Source organism: Neodiprion virginianus, chromosome 5 (assembly GCF_021901495.1).
Source record: "Neodiprion virginianus isolate iyNeoVirg1 chromosome 5, iyNeoVirg1.1, whole genome shotgun sequence".
In the NCBI taxonomy this organism is placed as follows: domain Eukaryota; kingdom Metazoa; phylum Arthropoda; class Insecta; order Hymenoptera; family Diprionidae; genus Neodiprion; species Neodiprion virginianus.
In genome coordinates this window covers 1,913,734-1,936,702 of record NC_060881.1, presented here as the reverse complement: position 1 = coordinate 1,936,702, position 22,969 = coordinate 1,913,734, and the positions used below count along the sequence as shown (strand labels likewise).

At 37.7% G+C, this 22,969-nt stretch overlaps 1 protein-coding gene across 3 annotated transcripts in view; it reads right to left on the bottom strand.

The window, feature by feature from the left end:
- LOC124305468 (myb protein) overlaps window positions 1–22,969 on the bottom strand; it is a 45,732-nt gene that overhangs the window by 22,285 nt on the left and 478 nt on the right. The window contains exons 1-2 of one of the 3 annotated variants that reach the window (XM_046764964.1): window positions 12,690–13,389; window positions 12,249–12,351 (exon numbers count right to left, since the gene is read on the bottom strand). The exons of 1 other annotated variant lie outside the window; for it this stretch is intronic. In XM_046764964.1, the coding sequence (XP_046620920.1) occupies window positions 12,249–12,343 (95 nt within the window). In that variant the 5' untranslated portion in view covers window positions 12,344–12,351; window positions 12,690–13,389. Of the gene's footprint in view, window positions 1–12,248; window positions 12,352–12,689; window positions 13,390–22,969 lie in introns of those variants that run through there. One more of the 3 variants, XM_046764963.1, reaches the window with a different exon arrangement.

Genomic DNA, 22,969 nt, shown 5'->3' with positions numbered 1-22,969 from the left:
TTAACGATCTTCTCGTCCGACATATTCTTTACATAAAATTCAAATTTCTCACATCAAGGTTACTACCGTACGTGTGCCGTATGTACGTACATATAATGTATAATAAGTTTACGCTCTACGTACAATAATTTCGGCACGTGCGGAGACGAGAAGAAAATAAGAAGCGGGCGTATCATCAGCTTCCGATTACATTATTTATCGCTTGTACGACCTCGAGGTAAACTTTATAATGCACGGTTCGTAGAGATACATTATACGCCTATTTCTGCGCGTTTTTTTAAACCTCCTGGTCAACGAACTATTCATCGATCCTGCTTACACACGCGCTATATATATATACACACACACGCACACACACACACATGGATCCGGATACAAATTTTATGGTCCTTCTTTAACATCAGAAAAATAGAGGAAGTGTGAGATCGGTGATTATTGTATGTCTTTTTTTCTTTTCTCCCATTCCCAAAATTGCGAAATTTAGCAGCGATGCGATGCGAGTATTTCTTTTGATTAAGCATCAAGATGACAATGACGATGACGACGATTATGACGATAATGCCAGACTGAGAAAAATTTCATTTGTTACAGTAACTAGAAAAATTGAGTAAAACGGGTATCGTTAAAAAAAAAGTGTTTGAACATTGTTGGAATTACGAAATACGAGGTACGCCTAACCATTTTACCCTATCTTCGATCCTTTTTTGATTGTTGCAACGCAAAATCAGCTTTGACGTCAATTTATTCTTGCACGAGCGTTAAACTTTCGCAACGTTTGCAAGAAAACATAGCAATCTCTCATTGTCAGTGCGACAAAGTGCGATGTCCGTCAATATACCTTTTTTTCTCTCTATCCTACCTAACGCGATAAGGAATAGAGAGTAACCGCGGTACGCGTTACAGAGAAGGAGATATTTTTCCCGCCATCGGCGATGCGACGTCGCGCGTCTGGCTGCACGTTGTGCGTCGAAGAAAGAACGCAAGAGGGACGGGGGGGGATGAAGAGGGTGAAGAGGGTGAAGGAGAAGGAAACGACTCCAGGTGGTGGTGATACGACCGTAAGAAGGGACTTACGGAGGGTGTTGGTTGCGTTTCTCTGTGTGCGTGCGTACATATATATATAAAATATATATATATATATATGTAAACACGCTTACGTGTAAATACGTATGATATACCTTACAGCTTGGCTAGACGACGAGGGCACGCGCCTCTTTACAACTCGCGATCGGCAACAGCTGCCGGAATCGAGGATGCATATACATAGTTATAAGTATATGAAGAGGGTGAAGAGGACGACGAGGAAGACGAAGAGGAATTATAATGGGAGGGGGGAATTAGGAAAATAAAAAAAAAAAAATAATAATTTACGAGACGCCGCGGAAGGAAGGTAACTCCTTGTAATTCATTGGATAATTTCAAAATTCACGAGAGCGACGATCGGACCTTGGAGATATCGTAGAGTTTAATTTTAAATATGTTATATACACGGACGTGTATGTAAATCCGCGAATAGCCGGATAAGCGGGGACAGAAGGAAGAAAGGAAGAAACGGAAGAATGATAATGAGGGCAAGGAACTCGCGAGAATTTTTCTTTCTTTTTTTTTTTTTTGCTTTTTCACGTTTTTCCTTCTCGTCCTCTCAAATCGCGTACGTGAAAAATTGAAAAAAGAAAAGTGAGAGAGAATAAAAATGAATAAACAAAGAACGCGGATGTTTGTACCGAATTCGTTATCAGTCTTTGATTTCTTTTATTATTATTGTTATTGTCATTATTATTATTGTTTGAGTTTGTAACTTTTTCCCTCAACATAAAATTTCACCGATAGTTGCTCGATCGTGAACGTCGTTGATTCAAAAGCCGCATTCACGCGGTGAACAACTAACCGCGGCTATTCGAGTTTCCGAAAAAAAAACTAACCAGGACAGCCCAAAACTCCTGTCGCAATCAGTCGGATGGATAAAGAAGAGGAATAAAAGAAGAAGAATAGAACTGGGCGGCATCTTTCTTCCGATCACTTTCCCTCTTAATATGTATCTTTTTTTTTTCATTCATTCTTTCTTTCTTTTCTTTTTTTTTTTTTTTTTCTCATTTCCCGGCTACGCGAGAGGACAGGAGATAGGATAGAATAGGAGCACACAAACCTTTTCGTATCGTATTACACGGCATAACGCGACTCGTCACGTGCCGTTGTATAAAACCTCCGATGCATTTGCTCTTTAAAAAAAAAAAAAAAAAAAAAAAAAACAAATTTATCCCCGTTAATCTTTCTTCATCAATGAGGAAAAAAATACCGCTGCTTGTATGTATATATATATATATATATACACACACTTGATGCTTTTAACTTAAAACGCGTCACTTCTTCTTCTTCTTCTTCGACGGATCGTTTACCCGTATATTACATACGTGGACACAGGTGAATGAATGAACTGAGAGTGAGAGAGTTGAGAGCAAAAATAAAAATAAAATAGAGAAAAATCGAAAATAAAATGACGAAAGAGAGAAAGAAAAAAAAAAAAAGTCACACTCCGTTCATTCATTTATCCGTTAAGGTTGCAACACGCAGCGTGATTCATAGTTACTATTCTTGTACATATATATATATATATATGCAATTCGCTTATATGCTATGCTATTAAAATACCTTGTACGCCTACGTTGTACGCTCGCAGCGAAACGTAACGTAACGTAACGTAACCGAATCTCCTGCATCATCGCGCGTCGTTGCTTGCTGTTTATGTATTATTATACTATAAAAATACCCACGTTCATTCGCGTCGTTACTTCGCGTCACGCCGCACAGGTGGAATTTTTATATGCGTGCGATACTCGTTTATTACATACACATTCCTCGTGTAACATGCGATTTTAGAAAAATAATTTCAACAATTATTGCACAATTATATTCACAAGAATAATCGCGATATTAAGGAGGGGGGGGGGGGGGGGGGGGGGGGGGGGTATTACGTTGTTTTGACATTTCGAAGGAAATAATTTTATAAACGTGTCGTGTGTTATATAATAACAACAACAACAACAACAATAATAATAATAATAAAGTGCATCACTCGTATCTCGTGGACAGTAGCTTTGTAATACACTGTATTAAATGATGAAAGATAAAAAAAAAAAAAAATAAAATGAGAAAGAATAAAAAATGTATATCACATGTGACTCGAGAGAGAATCGCAGGGCCAGCTTTTCCGAGCTTTGATTAAAGAGAAACGCCCACCGCAGGGCTTATTACAGCCTTGTAATATTTCAACGAGCAACGATGAAAGATTAGGAAACACTTTCGGCGTTTCATTTAACTACGAACGTGACAAAAGAACTCAAACCCTAATCGCTGTAAGAAGGCAACTCGCAGAGTCGTTTATAAAACGTGGGGCGAAAAACTGGAGCATAAAAAAAGACGCGGGACGATAACTTGTCGATCTTAAATTGTAGTTTGAAAAATTAAAGTAAGTTAAAAAAAAGTCAATAATTTCGATATTCTGAAGAAAAAAAAAAAAAAAAATTCCTTGGAATGTTTTCGGCAAAACTGTAAGTGTAAGTGATACACGAATATACGTATGTATCAGAGGATCGCAGACCGTGGGAAGGAATTCACCGCCAGTCATGATTTGAAGAAAAAATTAAAAAAAATAAAAAAAAAAAAAAAATGTCCAATCGCGTCACAACGCGCCGCAATTCTAACGAACTACGTAACAATTATTTAACCTCACGAGTTACGAACCCGAGCTATCGTTTAACAAGGACCGTGAACTTTGTCAACTGCGTACAAACATTTGCCCGTCTTAACCATACTAGGTATATGCTTACATTAGAGAACAACGTTCGCCTTTCAAGTTTCAAAGATTCGCAAAAAAATTTAGCCGACTCGTGCCTCGACTTATCAAATTTCTAAATAATAATCTGTCTGTGCCTCCCGAAGCGAAATTTTAGCAAATTTATAGATAAAATAAAAAATGCAAGGTATCGATTTGCTCGAAAGTGTTGGAATAAAAGTAAAAAAAAAGAAAAAAAAAGAATGAAGCGAAAGGGAGTCGAGTTGGCACGGAATGCCCCATATGTGGGCATATATATTCCCTCGGTCGCGCATCACACGTACGTACGTAGATGAGAGACATCTGGTCACCACCTGCCCTTACAGTAAGCGGGTTTACACGATCGAAGGTAAAAGGTACGGAGAAGGAAGAAGGAGAAGGACGGGCTATTTTTACCCTGGCAATCGTGATGCAAGGATGTGTCGATGCAGGTAAATACCCGTGAAAAAATGTATAACAAACTCGGGGAAATTTGAAACACTGTTCAAACTTTGTATTATATATTTATTTATGCGGCTAAAAATATTAAAATCGATGAAATATATTAATTATATCGTCGTTCAAAGTTTTTCTCTCGCTATTGCAACCGGTGATAAATTTTTCCGATTATAACCGTAGGTGAAAATTTGCCACAAAGATTTATCGTCGGTACCGTGTAACGATAAAAAGAAATATATTAAATATACGTACGACATCGCAATTAGAAACGCAAAAAAAGTTCACTAAAATTTTTCGATTGATTCAACCGTTCCTCAATCTATTGCCGAGTAAGAGTAAAAAGTTAAAAATTAAAAGTCGCGTATCGATGTGACAAATTGAACGTGAAAATTGAAAAAGAAAAAAAAAAAAAACGACTCGCTCGGATATTACGTTCGGTTGTTAAAATGTTTTTCCCACAGTGTACGGTTAAAAACAACGTGTTTTTAGTAGTTTGAAAATATCTCTCAATCCGATGTTGCAATTTCACGCATCTTGTCCGGGAAATTGGCTAAAAACTTGATAAAATTTTACACTATTAAACGATATCAATGACGATTCGCGAGTCGCACCTGAACCTCGGTGTGTAACGAAGGGTCGTCGGGGATGGTGGGAGAGGGTTTACGGGGGCGAGGGGGTTCGGACCAATGTATTCTCATACTGGAGTATTAAACCGAGCAGAACAGAAACAAGCAAGGCGACCGACCCTTGATGGAAAAGGCGAGGAAAGGGAATCCCCTCGTCCCTTGAAGCCGGAGCACAGCGCGTGTTGTTGTTACGTAGCGTATGGTGTATTCCCAGGTATGTTACGTCTGTGTCTCTCTCTCTCTCTCTCTCTCTTTTTCTGTGCACGGAATAAGGGTGCTCGCGTTCCCATGACAAGTGTGTCGCAGCAGCCTGCGTGAATCTTTAATTTCTCCCCTCCCCACCTCCCCCGTGGGAATTCGGATCGAGGATCGAGGATCCAGGCGATGTGGACGGGGTGGCGTATTATAGAGGGAAATTAAAAGGTATAGGGCGGAGAGGGGGGAGGGGGGCGAAATTAGGATCCAATTTGCAGCCCTCCCCCTCCATCCATCCATCCATCCATCCATCCATCCATCCATCCAATCCTCCCCTACCAAAAGTCTGTCGTCCACCCGCAAAACCCCCAGAAGTCCCACAAGGCCCCTTTTCACACGGTGTTGAATTTCCATTCGCTTCTTCCACTTCTTCTTTTTCGAGACGGAGAGAGAGAGAGAGAGAGAGGGGGGATCTATTTGCGCTTCTGTACGAATTCGCTCGCGAATAGCATCGACGAAAAAATTCATCGTCTACTTCGATATTTGTCGTTTGTTGTTTTTTTTTGAAGAAGAAGAAGAAGAAGAAGTTCTGTAAAAACTTCACTTTTGTCTCTCTCGTTTCATTGATTGGCGCGAGAAAAAATTAACTCGAATCGTTGGAAATATTGACGAAAAAGCAATTTTTCATTTGTTTCTTCTACACTTTTGTAACGATACCACAGTGATTGTACAGAACTGTTAAAATAATAAATATTTGTGTAGACGAATTGATTCAAAGTTTTGCATTTCACACGCGCGCGCGCCTGAGTAGAAAAAATGAATCTTGTTTCTTTTTTTTTTTTTTTGTTGTTCGTTTGTTTCCTTTTTCGTTCTCTTCTTTCAACTCCGTTTGTAACAGCGATAAAAATTTCCAAGATAATTTTATCTTCAATTCCTCATGCGTACAACAATGTTTAGTTGTAATAAATACGTAGGCTTTACACGTACATTCACGCCGAGGCAGAGATGTCGAGTCTTGACCCTGAGAGATGTAATATATAACAGAGCGTATGAATTTCTACATATTCGACATTTGCCGTGTTGCGACGGTGGGTGGGAGTCGCGATATGATCGTCGGGTATGTAACAAGTACGTACGATGGATAAATAAATAAATAAATAAATAAATAAATAAATAAATAAATAAATAAATAAATAAACGAATCAATGAATATTACATATCGCAGATGTACAGAGTCGTGTACAATCTACGCGCGTTTGGAACCACGTGCGTGTATAAAATATACCATTAAACAAAGGTAAAATGACGATCATTGACCGATGATTTTCGTTATTCCGATCGGTTTAATCTCCGAATAAAATCGACCACGTCGCAAATCGAACGCGGTTTTATACGATATTATGTGTATAGTTTCGACATTACGGTTCAATGAAATTCAAGACTTCCGGACGAAGCATTGCATTGTCTGTGTATGTACAACATATTACTACTAAACCTCCGTCGTGAAATTCCCCGACTTTTTACAGGCTTTTCAGACAAGAGTCTCATAATTTTCCCTTACCGCTTCGGACAAATTGGTTGCAGGAAATTGATAGAAATATACGTATATTTCGTATAATTTTTTTTGCTTTTTGTTTTACGAAAGTACGAACCGTCGCTCGGGTCGGATTGTCCCGTCTAGTCGATGCGCAAAATCGTTTGTAAGGTAATATTTAGGAGTGTTCAAAGTTTGAAGAGAACCTTCCGCCGGTGGTAAAGAAAAATTGTATCCCATCTGATTTATCTGAAGCTTAAAAAAAATTGCGGGACGTGTTCGTACGAAGAGAAAGCGTATGGCAAACGATTCTCTGACTTTTCGCAAAAACCGCCGACGTTTCCCCGACTATTACAGAATTTCATTAAATTCTACGACAGTTCCAGGTTTTTCAGAATTCCCTGATCAGTGGCCACCCTGAAGTACGTGGAAGATTTTGAAAATCACAGAAAGTCGAATAATATCGAAGGCTCAAAACATAAAACGTCAAAATCTAAAATCTGTGTACGATTCTAAATTTTGTCGTTCCACATTCCAACCCCTCTATTTTCCTCGAATATCTACGTTTCTTAAAAACCACAAGCCAAGTTTTCGTTTCTTAAAAAATTCGACATCGGATCTTCTCAACCCCCACCCTCTACGTAAACTCAAAGATAGCCGCGAAACGCGCGACTCGTATTAATAAAAGCTCGCTTTCCCCCGCGTGCTTTTCGGGAGTGTTTCCCTACCTCGGGTGTAAAAGAGAAATAAAGGAGCAGATGCGGGCAATGAGAGGCGAGTCGAGACTCGCAGAGCTCGGTGCCGACAAACCGGCGAACCAACCAACCAACCCCTGTTCAGACATGCGTGGAGAACACGAGGAGAGGAGAGGAGAGGAGGGAAGAAAAAGACCCGGGGTCCCAGGACCGTCTTCGAGGTGCAACCCCTTGCTGAAATTACAATTCATAAAATTTTCAGGGGAGCGGCTTTGGCCATTGTGTCTTTCCCTCTTACTCCGAGTTTTTATTTTATTTATTTTTTTTAACTTCTTTATCTTTCTTTTTTCTTTTTCCTTCTCCCAAGCAGCTGGACGCAATCAGAGGACGAACTGCACAGATTGCAGTTATCGTAACTGCGGTAATTGTTTCAGCTCGGACGTTGTTTTGCGTTATCTGTTAATCATTTAATTGTTTTACTCGGAGTGACATTCCTGTTGCGATGTAATATTTGAAAGTGATAATATATATATATATATAAGGGGACCCTCGTTACTTCTGATGTTCAAAATTTTGATTTCCAATTTTCCCAAATCTGAAAACAATACCCTACATTTTTTTCACATTTTTTATTCAACTGCTCGGGTTACTTATAAATGTTTAAAGTAATTTTGACAAGGACCTTTTTCCAAATTCTCAAAAAATTATCAGAAACTGTATTTTATGCAACGATTTTATTTCAATTGTCTTTCCCAACACTTTTATTTTGTTTTTGGACAACTAAAACGTTGTTTGAGCGGTATCAAAATTTTTAAAAAATTCTCAAAACTTCTATTTTTCATTTAGAATATTTCTAAACCGGTTTCATTATAGAGCGATTTTTGTATATTTTTTTGTCACATTCAATTTTTCATTTTTTTTTTGTAATCAATTTTATAATGAAACTGGTGTAGAAATCTTTCAAGTGAAAAATAGCAATTTTTAGAATATTTCAAAAATTTCAGACCGTTTAAATAATGCTTTAGTTGATCAAAAACATTAAAAGTGCTGACAATAAAGTAAAAAAAATCGGCCCATCTCGAAATGTTTGAAAAATAAAACACAGTTCTTGAGAATTTGAAAAAAGTTTGCTCTCAAAATAGCTCTAAATATTTGTAGACAATCGACCAGTCGAATAAAAATTTTGAAAATAATTCTGGGTACGGTTTAAGAGTTGGAAAAATTGCAGAAAAAATTTTGACCAAAATAAAAAATGGTAAGGGTCAGACGTTGGTTTGTTTCGCATCTCGTTGTAATTACATCTCATCTTTTGGACCTTTTCATTACCGCAGCCTGAAAATCGGTTCCATTCATAACCCTTTCAAAAAACATACCACTGATTAATGACAATTTTTTTTCACATTCATTTATTCAAAACTTACTATCGGACTATCAATTTAAAAACAACAGCCCGCGATTTTCCGTAAAAAAAAAAAAAAAAAAATTTACAATAAGTTTCTATTAGAATTTTCTTTTCTTCTCGAAATCTGCAGTACCTATTTTTCTATAAAACCGAGTTTATTTCTCCTGAGAACAGAGTCAAAATCCCAATCTAACTTCACACGTGTAGTCTGTAATAATACCGAATCCGGTGAAATTCAACGCGCGCTATTCTCGATCCTCCCAGTTTTCCTCCTCGCGGTTACGTTCGCCTAACTTTTTCACAGATTTAACGACAATTCTAACGAAACCGATTAGCATACGGGTATGAGAGGACTTGCGTGGTGGTGGTCGAGTTGCGTCCAAAGAGAGCTGGTGTTTAGAGGCCGCGAGAGCGGGAGAAAGAGTCTCCTCTCGCATCCTGTAACGTACTTTTTCAAATCTCTGTTTGACCGCAGTCAAGAGCACACGCATGTAAAACGACCGGCCTCCTCCCTCCTCTCCCGCCAAACTCCAACTCGATCTCTGACTCTCGACTCTCCTCCTCTCCTCTCCAAGCTTTTAAAAGCTCTTCTAATAAAAGGGAAATTTTTTTTTTATTCATTTTGTGTTTTCTATTTTTTACGCACATTTTTCACTCCCCCAGATTAATTTCTACATCCTAATAAACTTGTTCACTTGTCGGAAAGAACAAAAGAAACATTCGATTTTCAAAATTTGCCGCGCAAATTAGAATAGGTCGTTATCTGATTTGAAAATGAAACAAATGCAATCAGAAGCGCCAGAATCTTCTTTTTACCTCTTAGGATTCGTCACGTGATTGGAATTTTGAAAAAACTTTGCGCACGGTTTAATTATCTCTATTTCTTTCTAAACTTGAGCCGTTTTTTTTTTTATTTTTTTTTTTTTACACCGTGATCGATCGATTAATCTCACGGCGTTTCTTCCCTCGCGCAAGGTCGGCTTTTTTATCGGTCTGCTACGGTAGGTATATAATAAACTTGTCTGCCGTTCTCCGGCAATTCTTCACGCTAATTCTTTCTCTATCATCATAATTACGTTATACCTGTTTTCGCGAAACGATTGCTTAATTTAAACGAAAAGTCAATCGACTGTTTGCCGTATAATTAGGATAGAAATAAATAAATAGATAAATAAATGAGAAATAGAAAACGAAAATTTAAAAATTAATTTGTTAGTCAATTAATCTTGAATGCATATACCTGTACACTTAATTCAATTCTAATATACATAAACTCTCATCTGAATTATTACACGTATTGTAAATATACGAAAAAGTATCTCTATAACTATTCTCTTATCGCTTTTACTCTTATTTTATATCTTATAGTCGACTTTTTATTTATTTATTTTTTTTCGATATTGAATAATGATCAAACGTTACGTTATAAATAACCAATCAAATAAAAAACCGCGTGTACAAAACTATAATCTTTAAATACGGTATGCACTGTGATTTGCTAATTTGATTATAAACATCTCGCGCAACAGTTGTAATACATCAAAAATAACATACGGTAAAAACAATTAGTGATAGATCAATCGATTCATCAATTTGTGTATTCATTACCGTCAGTTCACGCATGCGCATAAGGTATATTATGTATACGTAGATACAATTTATAGTCCAGTATCACGATACCATTAAACTGTGCCTGTAACTATTAATACCCGTTGGCCAGAAACGAAATGATATACAAACACGTATTACATTTAATTACGATAAGATGAAAATTCTCTCTCTCAAGTACTGTGGGAATATGTAAATCTCGGAATGTTATATTATACATACATTGTCTACATATGTATGTATATGTAATACGTACAGATACTACGTAAGTACTCAGCTTTTCGGTTTGTCTATCGGACGATGATGTCAAGAAACGATGCTCTCGACGATTCCGATTTACAAAGTCATAAGAACAAACAGAAAAAAAAATATCCTTCAACACTCTAATTATACACGGAACGAATAACGAATTTTATAAAACAACAGTGATTCTTCCGTAATCTTGCCATAATTTTTTTCAATTATTGTCATTACATATCGTATTGACAGATCGATAAGAAGAAAAAAAAATTTATCAATTTATTACACACTCTCAATTCCTTACTGCCGGTGTCGATTACTAGTCATATTTCTGAAACTCTAAAAAAATTACCGAACTGCGTCGTCGTGAGTTTTATTATCATTATTATCATTACTGCTTGTATATATATATCTATACTTTTTTAAATGAGAAAGATATAAACAAATAAACAAATATTCGATCCAGTTTAGCCTGTGCGCACCTGCAGTAAATAAACTATCAACACATAGAAGCTATTGAAGTATACAGTACGCGGTATTTAATTGTTTTCGAGGCTTCCAGAGGAGGCGGCGAAGAAGAATATGCGAGTGCGAACGCATAGTTAGGTAAAAGTAAAACTGAAGGATCCGTACTTCGCGGAAGGATCTTTCTCGTCCGTAATTCTCTTCGCGCCGTCTTGAGTACACCATAATCCAACCTAAAATTCCTCGGCGTAATATTTAAAACTGTGTGGATTTTTCCTGGCAAAGGACAAGGCCGGTGAAGATCCTTCTTCCTTCCGCCTTTCATTTCCTTTGGGGTTTAAAACCCCCGGCGAAGTATAAATTGTATTACGGTATACAGGGAAAGAGACGGAGAGCGAGAGAGAGAGAGACAGAGGGAGAGATATATAGATAGATACAAAGCATCACGGGTCGCGGCGATGCCTGCAAGTTCGTAAGGCTGTAAATAAACGGCCTTTCGTGCAAAGAGCGCGGAGTTACTGCCGTCTGCTACCAAGCCGAGGGACCAACGCGAGGGTAAAACGCCTCTCGACCGCTGTCTCGTCGGGCTCGAAAAGGAAAGGAAGGGTCCCTCCCTACAATACACCTCGGATAACCTCCTCGCCCAGCGTCCCTACCTTTATATACGTATCAGTGGGTATAAGTTTGTGTACATCTAACGGTGCGTCTACCGGGTGGCGCTTTTCGAATCAACTACTTTTTCCCTTATAATTCTGTACAAGATTTTCGTCTTTTTACTCATATTTATTATTTGATTATAGAATAGCGCTAATTATAATAAGTTAAGAGAATTGATGAATTAGAGGTGCGCTGATGATTGATACGTATATATATATAGATCTTTTCTATCTTTCTTTCTTCCTCGGAGATACTTTGAAGAATTTCAAAGTGATGCTTAATTTTTCTATAACTACATATTCCTTCAATTTTCTTTTTATTTTCTTTTTTTTTTTTATCTTCTTAGTTATTTCATGCTCAACGCATATTCCAACGTAGCTGTCACTTATTTATTCACTTGAAAATTTCTACAACTACAACTTGTTCGTGCATATGTGTTACAAGGAATTCCCAAGTGAATGTTAAATTGGATAATCATAGAATTGGCGATAAAGAAGAAGAAGAGTAGCATTAAAACAGAGAGAGAGAGAGAATATGTATAATGCGGTTGACTTACGCCTCGGTTGGGGGTGGCGAGTAAAACGTCGAGTGATAGGAAGCCAGATCCACGCTCTTAGCCGGCACCATCATTCCACTCGGTAGTAAATCCATTTTCCGTTCTTTAATCAGTTAATTTTAAACAATTTGATCAGTTTATTATCATTTAGCGAAAATCTTCGGCTCTATTCTACTTTCTCTCTTCCTTTATACATGTATATTTATTTATATTTATATATATTAAATACGTTCTATCCCGAAATTTGTACAACCCGTTCGTATGATCAAAATCGCTTAAACACACGGTCGGTGTAATTAATCGATTAATATGAAAATATTCGCATAGATTATTGATTTTTCAATTAACTCATGCTCTTCACTTTCGCGTCACGCTTTATACGCGCAATCATCGAATTCTTACAATAATCCATACTACGTATTTCGATTATAATATTCTTACCGTTATCGTCAAATATCACAACACGAACGGCGCAATATTATAGTGGATAAATTTGAAGGGGGAAAAAAAGCACGACACAACCGAAAACCTTATCGCCACACCGCAATTATAATTTTGCGTTGCGGATAATTTTTTCGTTCCCCTAATATAACTGGCCATTATTATTATTTATCTCGTTGCTTTTACAAATCGAACCGCAACGACAATCGTAGCTGCTACAGCCGATGCTGCTGCAGCTGATGGTTTTATTCATATTTCAATTATTATCGTGAATCTTTAAAATTTATACCGATAAATTTCCTCGTCCTTAATTTATTATTATTATTATTATTATTATTATTTATTACACACGGTGTAAGAAACAGGTCTCAACGTCACACAAAGATCTAGTTTCCATTTGGTATTATTCGTAGGTTTACATGCAACACACGTGTATTATTAACTTTGTTAATAATTATCGTGCAAATATATATATATACACATATATACATATACGATTCATTCGTACGATTCTCGCGATTTAATCAATCCATCCATGTCCTTGGTGTTTGTTTCTTTTTTTTTATTTTTGTGTTTTTTTTTTTCGCTAGTCCATCGATTTCTTTAAAAGCATCGGTAAGAGCGCAGAGTACATCGTAAAGTCGCGGTCGGCCTTAACAACAACAATAAAAACAACAATAACAACAAAAACAACAACAACGGAACAACGAAATACTCGTTGACTTCATCTCGAGTCCGATCCAGTCGACGGCCAACTTCTGACTAATCGTAAGGGATCCGACACGGTCGGTCAGGACCAACGCTTCTGACTCCCGTGGAACAAGCAGGGATGAGATGGACGTCGGTAGGGGGAGGGGGGAGCTTTCGAGGGGGAAAAACACGAGAGAGAGAGAGAGAGAGCGAAGAGGAGGAGGAAGAGGAGGGGGGAACGACAATTAGTGTGTGCGTTGTGCGTGTGTATGGGGGGGGGAAGGAGGGCTGGGCCCCTTGGCATGGGGCACCATGGGTCGGCGCTACGAACATCACCGAAGTAGAAAGACGGAAATACACGAAGTTATGGAGGGATGATGCCGATCATCGCTTCTCGTGTATTATATGAATCAAGATTGTCGATTTTAGGATATGTATGGATGTATGGATGTACCATTATTGCTGGGTACACTCGTGAGAGAAATTTTTCGTTCCGGTTACCGCTCGGTCATTAACTATTTTCATTTTTTACCATAATCGAAAAATATAGTCCTAGGTAGAAAATGGAAATTAGTTTTCTAGCTGTTACCGGAAAGTCTGGCATCCGTTGCTATTCTTTATCATCACGATCGCTGTTGCTAGATTTTCTTGCAAATGTTACGAAAATTTAACGCCTGCGCAACGATAAATTGACGTTAAAGCCTTGTTTAACTAAAAAAGTAAAGTAATCCTCAGAAACTGATTTTGCGTTGCAACAACCAAAAAAGGATCGAAGATAGCGCAAAATTGTTAGGCGTACCTCGTATTTCGTAATTCTAACAATATTCAAACAGTTTTTTTAACGATACCTGTTTTGCTCAATTTTTCTAGTTACTCTAACGAATTAAATTTTTCTCGGTATGATATTTGAAATGATTTGATTTTAAATGCGTATTATCCATTTGTCATTTTAAATGGAACTGTTTTTAAGCATTTTCTCCCAGCAGTGATTATTATACATTACTATATAAATTTTTAGGAAAATAAGTATTGACAAGATAATAACGTTACTGCAACAATAAATATTTAGGGAAAAAACATTCTTTACTTCTCGCAAATTTGGGATTGTCTTAAATTAATCTACACACTAACACAAAAAAAAAAAACTCTCATATTTTGTAAATTGCAACCGTTAGAGAGTCGAAGAAAGTTTTCGTTATTTTAACAAGTTACTAACTTCAGCCTATTTTAAAATTACAGAGAATTTTCAATCGGAATACAAACTGGAAAATCCTGATCAAAAAATACATACACTTTTCTAGAGAGAGAGAGAGAGAGAGAGAGAAAAGTGAAATCAAAATACCCAAGTTTACAGAGTATAAATATAATACACGATACATATTACCGTGTATGTTGTGCTCCGTTCGAAAGTTGGCGAAAAATTTGAAATAATGATAAAATTTAGAACTCGATAAAAAAAAAAAAAAAAAAATAAATAAACAAATAAATCGTCACATTCAAATTACCCACGAATTTGAATAAAACATCCTTCTTTTTACCATCGCGTTTAATGGTACAGGATGAGTAGAGTCAATTTTACGAGAATATCTTGGAGCTCTATATTGTACATATTTTTGTACATAACACGATTTTTTAACGACAAACAACGGGGGGATATCCGGTGTCCAAGGAACAACCGGGTTAGCGAGAAGGATCGCGTTTCGCACTTTCGTGCACGCATGCGATGTTCCCTTGCGTATTATTATACTCAAAGCACAAATGCATACACGTATAACACACACTGATGTAACCGTACGATTGTAATCGTAACCGAATCTGCGAGGGCCAAATCTCGCGTGGCCACAAATTTTTGGAAAAAAAATTCGATGTCAAGAATATCATCTGGGCGAAATTGTCAGGTTTATATTAACTTGTTTATACTAAAAGTTTGAAGCAATAAACCGATACTATTCACGCTCAAACACCGACGGGCTAATTTTGATTGCCTCGTCCAAGTGGAAAGAGAAACCCGACGATTACACAGTTTTAACATTTTCTCACCGCGAATACTTTTGGCGAAAAATAGTTTCGTCTCTCTTTTTTTCTTTTTTTTGATGTCTTTTTCATAGTCGATTTAAACACCACTTTCAATAATTGTCACCTCCTTAAATATTTTCTCTGTAACTATTTACAGGGTGGCCACAAATTTTTTTTGGGAAAAAAAAAAATTCCATGCCATTTCCACATTTTCCATTACCTAAGATCTAGTTTTCCCTGAAATTTTCTCCAAGTTCTAGTAAGTTGCTAAAAAGAAAAATGTAACTTGCAAAAATAGTCAGCGTTGAGCAAATTTGTTTTCTCGAGGAAAAAAAGTAAACTCGTTACCCCAAAAAAATCATTTCTAGTTCCCATGATAGGAAAACTTATATTCACAGTTTTTTCCATTGCCGAATTAAAAATTCCATGAAAATTCCAGCTTTTCCCCATAACGTGGGTATAATAAATATTTGAGATGTGGCCGTTTAATTTCATCCGTTTTCTTCTTCCTTCTTTGCTTTGCGCTTCCTCCTCTCTCCACTTCTCTGTATAATAATCGATCATAAATCAGAATCTCTATCTTCTCACGGATTTCAGTAATCGATTAAATTAATGTATCTAACAGAGACGAGCCGGAAGACGTGGAATTTGAATAATATCCGAACACATTAGTTATACATCGGTGTTTGCTATTAACGTCCATAATCACCGGATACGATCAAAGATTACGTGATCAACGGCTAATTGACGCAGATATCGCGTTGTAACGATTTGTGCGAAGATAAATTCTGCGAAGAAAATAAAAAGAACAACACCAACAACAGCAACAATCCCAAACAATTTTCTATTTCATTTCTTAATTTTCATCGAAATTCAACGTCTCTTTCGACATATAAAAAAAGAAAATACGGCAAATCACTGGCACGATTTATTATTTAACAATACGAACGTGAGAGAGTTGCGGGAATTTTTCGTCGTTCGTTCAAGACTTTATTACGTATTCTTTGTAAGATCGACGCGGATGATGAAACTGGTGTGTAAAGCAAGGAAGAAAGAAAGAAACGAGGGAGAGAAAAATGTACCTTTATTTTTAATGGTGCCTTTAATTATATATATAATTTTTTAATTTTTAATTTTTAATTTTTATTATATATATCTGTCCCCTCTTCTACTCTCTCTCTCCAATATCCCTCGGCATTAACGTTGATACAACACGCAGTCCGAAGACTGCACCACCCGCTAAGAAATCTCTTTAAATATATACACACGACGTAAAGTGCAATAACAATAAGAGTATACGATAAATAAAAAAAAAAAAAAAAAAAAAAAAAAAGAAAAAGAAAAGGAAGAGGAAAAAATGCACGTGTCGTAATTTGACTACGCCTTTAGACAGCAGCAGCAGCAGCAGCAGCAGAAGCTGAGCCTCTGTCTAAGTTATTTCAGGCTTTGGGCCCTTTATAGAAATAAATATCACGTGTCGCATGGCATCGCTTTATCCCAACCCTTATAGCGGGAACAGGATTCGTAGAAATAATTTCTCAAATATTTTTTTTTCCAAAATTTTACAGTTACTTGTGTGGTACTTTTACTCTCCCTTTTCCCTTTCCACACCGTAGCTTCAATTTTTTTTTTTTTTTTTTTTTTTACAACACGCATAAACTGCTATTTTACGATCGAAATTTAATAATTTTTGTTTCAACGTTACCAACTTCAGCCTCCTCATAATATGCGGTATTTTACTGGCCCAAAAAGTGGAAAAAAAAAAAAAAAAAAAAAAAAAAAAAAAAAAAAAAAAAAACGAAGCACCGTGCCGTATTACACGTACCCTTGCTGTAAAACGTTTCAACGTGAAGCGGGGTGACCACGTGTTGAGATACTAATCTGCCTCAGTCAGCTTATTAAACAGCATTACACAAACCTGTGAGATATGTCGCCACAGCCGCGGTGAGGATGATGATGAGAAAATTCTTGGTGAACTCGAAGACGGGGATAAAAAAACGCGGTGGATGAATAGAGGGAGAGAAAGAGAGAAAGAGAGATTAACAGACGTCTCGTGAGTGTAAACATTGCGTTATCGTTCCTTGTTGAAGAAAAATAAAGAACCTTTTTCAAAAAAAGACCGCAATAAGAGGGAGGGGGAAAAAAACGAGAAAGAAAATTAAAGGAAAGAGAAATCACTTTGCGGTTCGAAAGGCTTGACGTCTCGTACTGCAAACATTCACGAGGCTGAAGTTGGTAACGTTTGGGTGACGAAACGTTGGGGGAAGAAAAAAGTTACTATCTCGCAATATCGTAGTGATTTTGAAGTGGTTAAATTTTCGAAATATACATTTCTTTTACCTCATTATAATTTACTGTATTTCAGATGTTTCTAATTCGTATTTTGTGTTTCTTTTCATGCATGGCGTATAAACGATTCATTGATTCGTACAAACAAAAATCTGCCACCAAATTTTTATAACTCTGTAGTATTCGAGCGCCTAAGATAAACTCGCGTGTCTGAGACAGCGTTGTAGTTTTTTTTTTCCTTCTCTTTCTGACAGTGCACGAGCATTATGCATTTATCGGAGCTCACCTACAAAAGCATCGAACGTACTGAGCAACATGTGGCGAACGGTGGCGCCATGAAACCGAACAACCACCAACCCCCTGGGTTCACGTTATGGGGCCGAAAAGGGGGAAAAAGGTTCTAGTAACATATGCAAGCGGTGTAAAATTCTCCTTCTCTCTCTCTCTCTCTCTCTCTCTCTCTTTCTCCCTCTTCAAAAAATGAGTCACCAACAGAGGGGTTTGGGTTTCGCGCAGGCTTCTCCTATCACGCGTGTCGTAAAGTATACGTGTATAGAACGCGCGATTCGTTCACCCTTCGATAAACACGCTTCGCAAAAGTTGAGCCAAGGAGGGAATAAAAAAAAAAAAAAAATTATACACATTCAAAATGGGGGAGACGAAGCTCGGGGTTCAAGAGACGAAGACTTGACCGAGTTGCGAGTTGTATTCAAGTGTTCTATATACATATACACGTATATTATAATGTACGAAAAAAAAATTGGCGAAGCGGAATAAGTGAAAGAAAAAAAAAAAGGAAAAGAAAGAAAAAAAAAAACGATATAATATATTATAATTTTTAACGCTTGAAATTAGGACAAAAAATTTGTCTTTGCTTCGTGTTTCAACGAAGATTTCTCGATACTGAAAAAAAATCGCACGCATCTCAGGTTTTACGAAAAATTTTTGTTTCGTCGCGGAAAAAAGACAAAAAAAAAAAAAAAAAGAAACAAAGAAACATAGTCACCAAAGGATTTAAGGATGATTCAATTTTGAAATTCCTAAACATGGCCTGTTTTTTTGCTTCGATATTTCAATGTCGTTGAAACGGTGGTAAAAATTTTTCAATTTTTCACAAGCGTCTCGGAGAAAAGCGAAATCTAGTTAAAAAAAAAAAAAAAAAAGACCTTTTCCGAACCGTCCTAATATATATATATCTATATTGCATTCGTATACCGACAATGAGTGCGAATCGGGAATTGACCTCCCGAAGTGTTTAGTTCCTAATTTAAAAATCAAGAACGTAGGCGAGCAGGCGAGGCGAGTGCGCGCTGGTAAAAGAAGAAGAAAATAATGGGTTACATCGGTTTCTTCTTATGTAAGCCAACGTCGTCTGCATAGCGCGGTGCGCAAGAATAAAAGAGATCGGGAATAAGGATCGCGGGTGTTCTCATCGCGGATGATCGTCGAGAGCGGATTGTACCCTGCCCTGAGAAAAGAGAGACGAGTTTCCAGGGATTCCTGGACGCCGTAGAGGGAAAACCTGGAGAATCTATATCTCAGCTTTAATCGGCCGGAGAAGGTTGAGAACCAGGAATGCGGGGCCCTCCTCCTTACACTCGGCGAGGGAACCTGTCCGGACCTCCGAGAGCGACCTGAGCAGCATCCCTGGACCTCGTCTTATCTCTCGCTCTCTCTCTCTTCGCACGTACTTTCGGTACACGGAACGTACACAGAGGTTCCATGTAAAATGTACACGCATACAGAGACGCGGGTATTTACATTATACGCTGTGAGCCGAGGCGTTCGTTCCGTATTTTCGAGTACTTTCACAGTCGTTTTGTTGGATTTCTTTTTTTATTCAAATTTATGATTTTACCACATCATGTGGGGCGAAAAGAAAGCAGAGAAAAATTTATTACACGTAATATATACCGCGTATACGTTTGATGTGTTGCGTTTTCATGAAAACTGAAAAAAAAACAAAAACGGGATACAATAAGTAAGAGACTCGTGTATTTAAACGGCGATGCAGCAAAGTTTCTTTTTTAAAGGGACTGCGAAATAGATTTTGCCGCACAGTTTGGAGAAAATTCGTTTACAGATAACGCGGACGGTTGTGAAAAAAAAAACACCCTTCGAAGAAAATAGGATAAGATTCCTTTTAATTTCACGCAATAATATTGAAACTTATTAAGGGTAGGAGGAGGTACAGCTAATTGGAAAGTCTGAAATCGTCAGTTTCAGAAACAAATTTGTCATAAACAAATTTTGGCATAGAAATTGAAAAATCTAGCCACGAGGTCGATTCGATGAACAATTTTTAATGAATTTGTCAATGTTTCAAGCCGATCGGATAAAAATTGACCGGACGAATCTGCGCCATCGAATTGAAAACGTGGTCGTTGGCTACTTATATGTGCAGTGTCGTCATTTTGCTATTAATTTCGTTCAAAAAATTCTACAATGTTCTCGAAACTATGAACAATAAAGTCCTCATTATCTTAGAAAAAAGAAAAAAAAAAACAAAAAAAAAAAAAAGGTCCAAGCCGTACACGTCCCTTAATAATTTCAAAATTCCTGACACAACATTACTTCAGCCAATCGTAATACGTAATTCCGACTATAATTTTTATTTTTATTTATTTTTCTTAATTTTTTTTTTTGCAGACAGAAACCTGAAGCAACAGCGATTCGATTCGAAACCTCGCCGAGTTCGCCTCTCGACATTGTTTATAATTCGTACAAACGAAGACACGAGCCGTGCATGAGAAAAACGTTAAACTACCACGGACTCGACTTCCAATTTTTTTATATTATCTACATCTGACTCTCCGCTCTTCGTATGGGGCGCAAGGAGAGTAAAGGATGGGGAATGGGAATGGGAATGGAGGGAAAAGAGGCGACGGGGGGGGGGGAGGAGGAAAGGGGGGCCGGCGACCAGACGACGACGTAACATTTGAACCCTCCTCGGTTTCGTTCGAGGTTTCATTCGTTCCTCGTTCCCGACGATCGTCCTTCCTTACTCACTTACCACCGACTGACTGACTGTCTGACTGACTGACTGACTGATTGTCCTCAACGTTAGTTGCTATGCGGGACGACGCGATTGCGTCACACCGAAACCCCCTCTCTCCCTAATCGCTCTCTCTCTCTCTCTCTCTTTCTTCTCGCTCGCTATTATCAACGACGGAGAATTTATTTTTATTCTTGATAAATAGAATCACGTGAAAGATGTATCATCGTGAGAGGGAAGCAGCTTGCTGCCGTCTTAAGCCACTTTTCTAATGATCTAGTCGTCATTGTGGATAAAAGACGTGTGAGAGCTTTCTTGTGTTATGAAATGAGTAAGATTGCTGGGTCAAGTAACATTATTGTAAAAACAGTCTTGTTACCGAGTTTAAACTGTAAGCACGCGTTTTGCTATTAAAGCATCTGTTTCAAAACACTCTCAATTTCGCTACCTGATAATTCTTTTAATAAACTCGCCAACCCAATTATCTGAACCTATGCATACCCTAGATGAAGTAAAATACAGTTGAAATAAAAGAAAAGAAAAAAGACGTTGCTCGATTCAACGATTGATGAAACTTGGAAATTAATTCATTCTATTCTGTCTATATTTTGAGTGCAATGATAATAATCCCGATGACAATGTAATGTTCTTCGTATTGTCACATATCGTATTCTTCCCAAAGGTTTCAATTCGTTGATTTGACTCCGTCGTTGGTGCAGTTTTTATTTTTTTATTCGATTCTTTTCAATGGAAAGCTGACACCGAACGAACCCTTTACTCGCTTCCTGCAAGATATACTCGATTTCCTGTGTATATATATATATATATATATATATATTTATATGCATGTACCTCCCACGGCTGCTGCTGGCCCATTTCATCTCGCGTTTACGCGTGTGGTGATGTTGCCATGCTGCGCCGAGAGCAAATAATCACATGTATGGTGGACGTGTGCACACGCATATGGAAAAACAAGCGCTCTTTGTTTAAACATCGGTATAGGTACGCATATGCGATACGTTTAATAATGTATACGTATGTAGGTACACATATCCCACAGAGTTGAAACGTTCTTATTACGAATACAGAGTCGTTCTTTCATTGCGATTCGAACATCCTGAGAATAAGGATAATTAGGATAACCTGGTCTGCTCTGCCGGAGATGGAAAAATACCACAATCCCTTCCTTCTACCGACTTTCCCAAAAGTTTGCACCTTTTTTAAAAATCTACTGAAAACCCTGAGAAATTTCATATGCTATTATACGAATATCTAGATCCTTTTTCTTTCGATCGACACACCTCGGAATGCGCGGGAAAATTTAAACGCGCTCTCGTGATTCGTAACTTTTTACAGTTGCGCCTGACGACGAAGGCATCGAGATGTAGAGTCGCTGTGCGTGGGGTATTATGGCATTGATAAAACAAGGGGGGGAAAGATAAACGGCGATAAAACAAGTAACGTGAAAAAATGAAACAGGAAGGCCCGGTGCGACTGCCGCGGGCCACGTGTTCCGGCAGACACCTGTCGTCGTTCTTTCTAGGTGAGCGATAAACGGCGAAGTATGGAGCCGAAAAAAACAAAAGACGGAAGAGAAGGAGGAGGAACGAAGGAACATTGAACCACATGTCTTATAAAGACGGAGGGGTGAATTTTTCACGGAGTTTTGGGAAGCAGGGGGTATTGATCGAACGAAGACGTTGTTTCGGATAAAATAAAACGAAAACATGAAAGAAGGCTGAGAATTTTTTTTTTAAAAACATGCTAAATCACACGCGACACTCGAATGTTGTATTACGAACATTGTAACCGTTGTTTCAAATGTGCCTAAAACAACGATCGGATCGTTACTAAAATGCATAATGTTGCAAGGTACATTGTAAGCGCAGCAGCTTAGATTTTGTTTACGTAAATATATATGTATATGTGCAAAGCTGCGGTGTAAGGATCCGTAGGGGAGTTGAATAAGTAACAAATCGCAAAGGATTTAAATTATGGAATGACGAATTACGCGGTCTTTGAGCACAGCTGATTACACTGGCAAGGCAGACAACGCGTGTTGTTTACATGCGAAAGTAAAGTGACTAGCGTCACGAGATGTAATAGAGCTGTCAACAATTGAGAATCGCCGCAGAGAGATTTTCGCGTTCGAAATAGATGAAGAAAAAAAAAAAAAAAAAAAAAAGAAGAAAAAATGTAAGACGAAGAAGCGTGTTAGCACCTTGCGAATGTTTAGTAAACATCGAGAGACGATCATTGAATTGGGTAGCGAATAAATTTATGTATGTAT